Source organism: Trichechus manatus, unplaced genomic scaffold, assembly GCF_000243295.1.
Source record: "Trichechus manatus latirostris isolate Lorelei unplaced genomic scaffold, TriManLat1.0 scaffold00061, whole genome shotgun sequence".
NCBI classification, from domain to species: domain Eukaryota; kingdom Metazoa; phylum Chordata; class Mammalia; order Sirenia; family Trichechidae; genus Trichechus; species Trichechus manatus.
In genome coordinates this window covers 5,668,509-5,678,946 of record NW_004443997.1, presented here as the reverse complement: position 1 = coordinate 5,678,946, position 10,438 = coordinate 5,668,509, and the positions used below count along the sequence as shown (strand labels likewise).

General features: G+C 44.1%; 1 protein-coding gene across 1 annotated transcript in view; it reads right to left on the bottom strand.

The window, feature by feature from the left end:
- Positions 1 to 3,599, bottom strand: part of SRSF9 (serine and arginine rich splicing factor 9) — an 8,099-nt gene extending 4,500 nt beyond the window's left edge. The window contains exons 1-2 of the mRNA XM_004379015.2: positions 3,271 to 3,599; positions 745 to 905 (exon numbers count right to left, since the gene is read on the bottom strand). Of these exons, the coding sequence (XP_004379072.1) occupies positions 745 to 905; positions 3,271 to 3,458 (349 nt within the window). The 5' untranslated portion in view covers positions 3,459 to 3,599. The remainder of the gene's footprint in view (positions 1 to 744; positions 906 to 3,270) is intronic.
- Positions 3,600 to 10,438: the final 6,839 nt, after the last annotated feature.

Genomic DNA, 10,438 nt, shown 5'->3' with positions numbered 1-10,438 from the left:
AAAGCCATCTAAATGTTTGAAAAAAAAAAAAAAAAAGCCACCCATTTGTGGTACTTTGTTGTAGCAGCGCTAGGTAACTAAGAGAAGCACCATGGAAGTCAGCTGTGGTTGGTTTTTTACAGTGACATTCACATCTAAAACGGAGCCAGGCTCCCTCAATACATTTCACTCCACCAAGGCCCTAAAACTCATCTGCGATTTGCAGAAGGCCCCAGGTCTATACCAATGTGCTCATATTTCAGAAAGATAAACCTCTGAGCTTAGCATTTCATCACTTGTCAACACTACACATTTTATTCTGTACTCTATATTTTACAATACAATCCTCAAGACTCCATTTGTCTGTTGGTTTGTTTTTTAAATAATTCCACCAAAACCACCACAAAAAATCTGGCCCCTGGAGTATCCTTTTATCAAGTCCAACACATAGGTACATTCCAAAAGAAAACATTTTAGAATTCTAATTCAAGGGAGTTTGCTATCATCTTCTCTTCTTACCACTAGAATACCTTTTACAAGAAGCATGTTTATATTCTACCAAGGCTGCACTACCAGGGCAATTTCATTTTCAGGATACCTGCCTCAATGGCAAGAGAGGGCAGGACTTCAGACTGTCACTGTGCATAGGCTATTGGAATGAAAGCCCCACATTTCCCATGCACTGAAGAATAACTAACATCTCTCAGGGACCAGACTCTGTTCAAAGTGTTTTACATGAATCACCTCAATTTGAAAAAAACATACCTGAAACAAGAACTCGGAAATCAGATCTTCTGGTAGGAGGCCCATTCCTCCCACCACGGGGCCACCCACCCCGACCTCCATAAGCCCTGGGAAACTCCACACGAAGTCGACACTGGCCATAATCGTAACCATTCCTTCCATAAATTGCATCTTCAGCATCTCTGCAAACAAAAATCTGAAGTTAGTGCTACTCAGGAGGCTGGCTGACTTCCGGGTAAATGGCTTGAGTAATAAGTATAAAAGGGAATCTCAGAATGAAACAAAAAACAAACACCCCACAAGAAAACAGGATCTTTGCTACTGCTACTACGCACTACTGCTCTGAAGACCTTTCATAATACTAGAATTAAACTTTACAACTGCCACACACAGGGTTTTCTAGGTATGAAATGACACTGAATGGGTGTGAAGAGGTTACTTAAAAGAGGCTTAATTTTTTTAAGAAATGAATAAATTGTTGCTAGATGATTTTTTTTTTTGTTTTGGTTTTAACGAAAAGAAGTTTATTTCCTCACAGTCAAAGTAGGTTGCTAGATGATTTTGCCAATAAGTGTTTCCTTAATCTTGGTTAGTAGTTTCTCAAAATGTACACCATACGTTAACCCCCTATTATTCTCCCATAACGCCTAGTACCATAAAGCCTATAAAAAGAAAATCCCATTAAAAAAGATGTAAGGTTCAAAAGACAGGTGTTTTGTGAGAAATATGGGAATCCTGAAGTGTACCTTTTCTGCAAGGTCATAGATTGTTTTAAGACCACCCTCTGTGGGTGTATTTTAAGTCTTTCCTAGGACTGTGGGAGAGTTAGGAATGTCCAGTTGGTTCTCCAATACTGGATGGAGGAAGAAGAGGCTCAGGGCTTGGGTGGACAAGCAGAGCTGAAGATCTGACAATGAGGGCACCATACAGTGTCACAGGCACATACTCACTTATCAAGATTCTAGTCACAAGACTAAAAGCAACAAGGACCACATCCAATGTGACCCTGGCTATATTTATAATGCAGTGGGAGAGAGATAGAATGCTAGGAGAGTTTAAGAGCAGACTTCAAATACAAACTGACCTGAGTTTAAATTATTCTACTGCTACTCACTAGTAGATATCTCTGGGTATTAAGTTTTTACATCTCTAAATGTTAGCAGTATGCCTATCTCACAGGTTACTGTAAGGATTAAATAAGATACTATGTGCACAGGGCTTTGCCTGGGACTTGGCACCTAGTAATATCAAAAACATGCTTTTTTATCATCAAAGAAATGAGGAAAGAAGATAATGTAGCATACAATACAATAAGTCTGTATTCTAAGGGCAGAATAGCGGGGTTCAAATCCTACCTTGATCCCTTACTAGCCTAGTCTTTTACCAACTTTTATCAACTCTTTGAACCCAGAATCCTCATACGCTGCTAAAAAGACTAAATACACCACATGGTACTTGACACACACCAACTATTCAAAAACACATTGGTATGGTTACTAATTAATAGAGAGGCAATCTTCTCCAGTGTAGCTGTAAAAAATGGCTACTTCCACTTTTGAGGCAAATGGCAAGACACTAGGATGAACTGCCAGTCTTTAGCCCTCACAAAGCCTCAGGTTGCTTCCCACCTCCCTTGCCCAATACCCCCACAGCAGTTAGGTTACAGACATTTCTCGAGTACTGATATTTCCCGTAGTGAGGCACAGACTAGGTAAAGTGGTTCCTGAGACGATGCTGGAAAACAGAGAGCGAGTTCCTATTTACCCTAGTGGAGTGGCCACACAGTGCAGTACCTTCTAAGAGAGTTCCTGGGCCTTTTCCGGCCTGAGGAGTACGATGTTTGCAATAACCAAGACCCCTTGGAAACGGTTTTGGGAGAGTTTCCAAATCTCTGGGGCCCTTTTGCACCTAGCAGTGCCTCCCTCACCAGAGGAAGAGTGAAATCAGAGACCCTCCTCATGATGTTCTAGAAGTTCTCCCAATTCCCCGATCCTTTTCTAAGGACGAGGCCTTGGCCTTGAGGGGGGCGCGGGTGGAGATCTGTTCCATCACAGAGATCCCCGGACGACTTCTAAAGAACTCCCACGTCCCCGCAGTCCGTTCACCCCTAACGGCGAGTTCGGCCTCGGTGGAGGGGTGGGCAGAGAGGGCGACTGGCGATTTGGACTCTTCCCGGAATCCTCTCCCCGGCTAGCTTGGGAACCCGAGGTTTCCAGGCTCCGAGACCACTTCCCCGCGAAGGCTGCCTCCCAGCCGCGAGGGAGGGAGTGGGAATTTGTGCTATTCATGAGGCAGGTCTGAGTGGGCTCGGGCCTTCCAAAGGCCCAATTTTTGCTTTTAAGTTAAAAAAAATAATAACAATAAAGGAAGTGACGACGGAGCAAAGGGCGGCCCGGAGCCTGCGGGGAGGGGAGGCCTCATTCCCCACCCGGGGGCGCCATAAGGGGTCTGCGCGGAGGGGGGAGGGGAGGCCCGTGAGGGGGGAGGGGAAGCGGGGAGACGGGACTCGGACTGGCGGGAAGGAGGCGGGCGGGGCGGTGGCCTCACCGGGGGTCCTCGAAGCGCACGAAGGCGAAGGGCACGAGGCCGTGCCGGTTCTTGAGCTCGATCTCGCGGATGCGGCCGTACTTGTAGAACAGGTCTTCCAGGTCCTTCTCGCGCACGTCGGTCGGAAGGTTCCCCACGTAGATGCGCCCGTCGCCCTCGCCGCCGCGGTCGTCCGCCCAGCCCGACATCCGCCCAGCCCGACGCCACGGGCCCGCCGCAGCCCACGTCGCCGCCGCCGCCGCCTCAGTCCGCGTCCCCCCGCAGCGTCCCGCGGGCTCGGAGGCGCTCAGCCGCAGTGCATTGTGGGAACGCGGAGCGGAAGCGCAAGGGTCGGAGGAGGCAAAAGGAATCCTCTTAAAGGAAACTAGGTGGCGATGACTGCGCCTGCGCGCAGTTCGGCGCTCCGCAATGGCTTTCCGCGGGCGCTGGGAAATGAAAGGGAGAGCTTGGAGTAGGGCGACTGGGTTCAATTCCCGGACGCCAACTCTGGACTCGGGCGAGTAACTTGAACTCTTTGAGCCTTAGTTTCCTTCTCTGTAGCGCTGATTGGAGACTTTTGTGAGCATTCACTGAGATGACGCGGGTAGCGCCCAAGAACCGCCCCACGGTCAGTCACTTTGAGTGTTGGGCGCCTGAGGGAGGGAATCAGGCCCGGGCTGCAGGCTGACCCCACAGCGGCTCGGAGGCGTCCCCAACGGCTGGGCTGGCTGGGCTTTCGCAGCCCTTGGCCTCAGGTCAGTAGCCCTCGCGGCCACGCTGTCCCCATTTTACAATTTTTACAATTGCTTATAACTGAGGTGGACTCAAGAGTTTACCGGGGTCAAGGAGGGACTACAAGAATCATAATAATTATCTCTATTGAGTGCTCGCGATTTGTGTCTTTAATCCTCACCCAGGATATAGGGATACCCATATTACAGGGAGAAAAGTCAGTTCTCTTAGTGGGGTCAGGATTAGAACCCAGTGCCACGCTCCCACCCTGTGTGCTGAGTCCTTCAGAAGCTGGGCAGCCCCGAACCCCCTAGGACAAATGTCTGCAAATCAGACTCTTACTTGGCACCTTTGCACGTTCGCATCTGATAAGACGCCCAGGTGACACAACGTGAAGCGCTTGACTGCTGACCAAAAGGTTGGCGGTTGGAACCCACAAAGCGGCTCGGCGATCTGCTCCGGTAAAGATTTCAGTCAAGAAAACCATATGGGGCAGTTCTGCTCTGTCACATGGGGTCACTATGAGTTGAAAATCAACTCCACGGGAGCATTAAACGTGGGGGTTTACAAAAATGAGGCCTTACATTGAAAGAGTCAATCTAAAGGAGATTTTTCCTGTTAAAAATGAAACCTCTGTGGCTTGATGGATGGGTAAGTATATGATAAAGCAAATACAGCAGAATGTTAGCTGTAGAAACTAGGTGGTGGGTGTATGGATGTTCACCCGTACCATTCTTTTAACTTTTCCGTATTGTTTGAAAATTTTCATAATAAAATGTTGGGGAAGAAATGAAACTTGTTAAACACAAATCCATTAATGCTAACAAGAGCAAGCAAATATTTAATCAGAAAGTACTTGATTTCTAGTTATACCACTTGTGAAGCTTTTAAAATCAAAACAAATGAGAACTTAGGCACCCACACGTAGCTAAACACGGAGCGTGCCTAGTTGTATTCAGCAGGCCCTGATAACATACATGTACCGTTTTTGTTTTATTGTGATTAAAAATATGCATAACAGAACATTTGTCATTTCAACAGTTTGTACATGTATTATTCAATGACAATGATTACCTACTTCGAGTTGTGCAACCGTTATCACTATCCTTTTCGAAATCATTGTGTGTATATACAGCATTTTGTTTATCTTCTCATCTCCTGATGGACATTTGGTTGTTTTCCACCTTTTGGCTGTTTTGAATAGTGCTGTAATGAACGTTGGTGTAGAGGTCTGTGTTTGCATTCCTGCTTTCAGTTCTTTTGGGTATTTACTTAGGAGTGGGATTGCTGGGTCATATGGTAGTTCTATGTGCAGCTGTACCACAGCTGCTGTACCATTTTGCGTTCCCACTGACAATGGATGAGGGTTTCAGCTTCTCCACATCCTTGCTAACATCTATTATTTTCTGTTTTTTGTCATAGCTATTCTAGTGGGGGTGAGGAGGTATCTCATTGTGTGTGTTCTTTTTGTTTTTTTTTTTTTAATATTTTATTGTGAAAATATGTATAACAAAACATAATTATCTCAAAAAAAAAACCATCTCAACAATTTCTACAGGTATAATTCAGTGACATTGATTACATTCTTCAAGTTGTACAACCATTCTCAATATCTTTTTCCAATTCATTCTACCACTATTGCTCCTTGAGCAAAAACTCCCCCTTTCTCCCTCCCTCTTACTTCTAGTGATCACTAATAATCTTTGGTTTCTATGTATTTGCTTATTTCATGTAAGTGAGGTCATACAGTGTTCGTCCTTTTGTAACTTAGTTCGCTCAGCATGATGTTTTCAAGGTTCATCCATGTTGTGGCAGGCATCAGGGCTTCATTTGTCTTTAGGCTGAGTAGTGGTCCACCGTGTGTATATACAGCATTTTGTTTCTCCATTCATCTGTTGATGGACATTTGGTTGTTTCCACCTTTTGGCTATTTTGAATAGTGCTGTGATGCATATTGGTATACAGGTCTCTTTTGAATATATACCTAGGATTAAGATTGCTGGGTCATATGATAATTCTATGCTCAGCTTTCTGAGGAACCGCCAAACTGTTTTCCACAGAGACCGTACCATTTTGCATTCTCACCAGCAATGGATGAGAGTTCCAGTTTCTCCACATCCTTGCCAACACCTGTTATTTTCTGGTTTTTTGTTTGTTTTTTTAAATTTTTTTTTATCATAGCCATTCTAGTGAGGGTAAGGTAGTATCTCACTGTGGTTTTGATTTGCATCTCCCTAGTGACTAATGAAGGAGCCCTGGTGGAGCAGTGGTTAAAGCGCTCAGGTGCTAACTGAAAGGTCGGCAGTTCGAACTCACCAGCCGCTCTGTGGGAGAAAGATGTGGCAATCTGCTTCCATAGAGATTACATCCTTGGAAACCCTATGGGTCAGTTCTACTCTGTACTACAGGGTCACTTATGAGTCAGAATTGACTCGACAGCAACTGGTTTTTAATGACTAATGACACTGAGCATCTTTTCATGTGCTTGCTGGCCATTTGTGTGTCCTCTTTGGTGAAATGTTTGTTCAAGTCCTTTGCTCATTCTTTGATTGGGTTGTTTGTCTTTTTGTTGTTAAGTTGTAGAAGTTTTTAAAAATATTTTGGCTATTAAACCCTTATTAGATGCATATACCCTTTGGTCCAGTAATTCCCCTTATAGGATTTTATCATAAAGAAATAAGCAAGAAATTCTCACAATAAATCATGTATAAGGATGTTCATCACTGCATTTTGCATTATGTACAATTTAAAAAATTAAACTGATATTAAGGGTGTGGTTAAACACTTTAATAACATGGAATGTTACACAGTTATTAAATCATGTTTTGAAAGATATTAAGGTCATGTTTTAATTATAGTATAAAATCCGTTTTTAACTTGTGTTTGATAGATACACATACACATATGTGTATTCTGAAGGAATCTATTAAGCTGGTTGACACTAGTTATCTTTAAAGAATGGAATTGTGGGAACTTTCACTATAAATGTCATACATTGCTGTAAAGTTGAAGATTATTACTGCAAGTGTGTTTTATTTTTATATTCTGAAAAAAATTTAAAGGAAATAAACAAAATTTTATGCAATATTATCCAGTTTTGTACAGGAGAAATGTGTAATACAATATACTCTATATACTATGTTTGTGACAAAAAAAGCATAGAAGGAAATAGTCTTCCAGATGTTTGTGGGGATTATCCCTTGATGGCAATGATTTCTATATTTTCGTATATACTTTTCTGTATTTAGCAAATTGCCTACAATCAGCATGTACTGCTTTTATAATTGGAATAAAACACAATAAATGACTTGTAAAATTAAACAACCAGAAATGTCTGTTGTATTCTGGACTATGTAAAGTTCTAGCTGTTCTCTACTGGGTTTCAGAAGGCAAACAAGAGAGAGCATTGGCCAAATAGGATCTTGAATCTAAATGCACAGCCTTATAGGAACTTACATATCCTAAAGGCATCCTAAAGTCCAGATGCCTTTTTTGGGGTGTGCTTAGATGCATTAATCTCTAAGTCCTATCACTCCTACGTGATTGTTGCCTGGAAAGAAAAAAAATAAAGTCCTCTTGGAGGTATTTGGGTGGTCTCCTAGGGAAAAAAGGGTGGGGTCAGCTAAGTGACCTAACAGGAATCTAGGTGGAAGACAGCTTGCAAAGAGTAATGATTCAGTTTCCATTGTGCAAAATTCATCCAGCGTGCAATCCCCGAGCGGACTCAGTTACCCAGCCTCGAAAATGTTGCGCCAGATATGTAGATGTGGCAAGTACAAGCCTTCCTGGATTAGAAGGATTCAGAAGGAGCACAGCTAAATTGTTAGTAGGTTTTTATGACCATGCATGGAACCCCAAGAGTGAATTTTGTTCCTGTGAGCCCAGCTACTGATCTTTGGAGGTTAGAACACAAATGAGGCCAAAATTATGGCTTCACGTTCAAGGAGCCTAAAGGCTCCATTCTCCCCCAAGGTCCCAGTCAGAGGCCCTTTTCAGCTATTGCTCCTCTAGTTATTCAGTATCATTGAGCTCATACTCAATCCAGGCCCTGTATGAGGCACGAGGGCATGCAGTAATAGGACAACTCTGTCCTCATGGTGCTATTCAAATAGTCATTTAGTCAAATAGTACAGTTGTGATAAGGGAAAGTGGCCATAAGACATTGGAGGGCCACCTAACACAGTCTTAGAGATTCTAAGGCTTCCAGAAGATGCTTAAGCTGAAACCTAAAAGACTAGTAGGAATTAACCAAGGGGGAAGAAGGGAAGGGTATTTCAAGCAAAAAGAACAGCATGGGCCATCACCCATATAGAAGAGAACATGGTAGACCAGGGAAATTTCCACTACCCTACAGTATGGCTGAAACAAGGAGTTCAAGTGGGGAAGAGGAGGAAAAAGGAACTGGGGCCAGGGCTTGCAAGGCCTAGTAGACCATACTATGGAGTTAGGACTCTGCTGAGGGTAGTGAGTAGCCATTAAAGGGTTTTAACGAGTTATGATGGGATAAGTCTCTCCTACTAGGGAGTGGCAGCTGAGAGGATTGGAGAAATGGGAGCAGGGGAGAAGAATGGAAGCCAGTTTGACTAGAAGACAGCTGCAGGATAGCAGGGGAAAGAAAGAGAGTGAGGGAGAGATTTGGCAGCAGCTGCCTTTATGGGAGAACTTGAGGAAAGAGGAGAGATAACTAAGTGGTCTATATAGGAAGTTTTACATTGGACCTGAACATGCCAATGATTAGGAGGATGACACAGGACCGGACAATGTTTGTTTCTGTTATACATAAGGTCGCCATGAGTTAGAGTCAACTCAATGGCACCTATCTATCGAAGTTTTGCTGTGTAAGTACAGTGTAATCCCTTTCATGTGACCCTGTATATCCTTTGTCAAATATTTACACCACCCATTAATGATTTTAGAGTTGGATTCTTGCGTTTTGGGGGAGTAGAGGACATGACAGTGTGCTCACATTAGCCTAAAGGTGAGTATAGGGTAAGAACAGGCATGGCCCTAAATGGTCCGTCCATTGGCTTGCCTGTTAACACAGGGAGTAACAGGATGGAGAGGAAGAGATGGGAGTGGGTGCAGGGAGACCAGCTGGGAGACCACTGCAGGCATCAAGAAAGAGATGCCAATGGCCTTGATCTAGGGTAATGGAGATGGAGAGATACCAAGGAGATAAGAGATCCCAAGAAGTCTCAGTCACAGGACTTGGAAATGGATTAGATGGGGGCCCTGAGGAAGGAGGAGGAGTCTGGGTTGATTCCCAGGTACCTGGCTTGGGGAACTACATAGATGGGTAATGGTGTAATTCTGAGATGTGGAAAAGAGCCGAAGGAGCTGATCTGCAGGGGAAGGAAGATGATGAGTTAATATGTGTGGAGGACATAAGGATGGATAAGGGGTGGCATTGCTCTAGGCTCCCTGTACTCTCTCCACTGAAAACAGAATTCCAGGCACATGACGTAATGATGGTCGATTGGCAGGACTGCCCTTCCTATGGGAAGAAGTTTTCATTTAAAATATATGGGAGCTCAATAAATATTCCTCATTCCTAAGATGATAAGAATGGCACCAATGGGCTGGTCCTCAGATTGAAAGAAGCCTTTTGACCCTGGCAGACTGACTGTTGAGAGTTAATGCATTTCTCCCAGCAAATCATTTTCTCCCTACCAGCGTGTGGGGCAGTGCCCAATTAAAAAAAAAAAAAACAATTAAGACTTGGGGATAAAAACATTCTGCAAACCTGCCCATCTGGTTTGCTGCCTTTCTTTATGACATCAGTCCCCTCTGGCATCCCAGCAAAATGTTTTCTTCTCTGTCGGGCTCAGTCATGAGCTTCTCCCAGACCCTGGCCCTGGGTAGCAGTAGGCAGAAGAGGGAGTGATGAGGAGGGACATCAAAGAATGAGTCATCTCGGAGAAACTGGTCTAGGCTGGCAGGGAGAGCTGTGGGCTGGATTACCCCAGGAGCTTTCTCTCTGCTGTTCTGGGCCACTGTATTTGGGTGATGGGGTAGAATAAAACATATTCTATAGAGCTACATGATAGAGAACTGAGCTTAGGGAGAAGCTGAGCTAGGAGGTTTGGGGAGGGGAACCGAGAGCTTTAGGGAAGCAAGTGCCATGTGTAGGAGGATGAGAAAAGGAGAAAGAAGGGAAAGATCATCTTAAGATTTGCAATGCGTTGTGAATATAATTCTCCTTTGGTGTTTTCTTAAGAAACTGCAGAAAATCTTGAACTTTGCTTTTTTCAACTATTTTTGGATACTGAACTGATGTTTCTTTGAATGTGGGCAGACTGGTGGGAACACAAGTGTCTAGTTTCATATAACCCGTTGCTGTCAGGTCAATTCCGACTCATAGTGACCCAGTAAGACAGAGTAGAACTGACCCATAGAGTTTCCAAGGATCACCTGGTGGATTCGAACTGCTGACCTTTTTTGGTTAGCAGCCATGGCT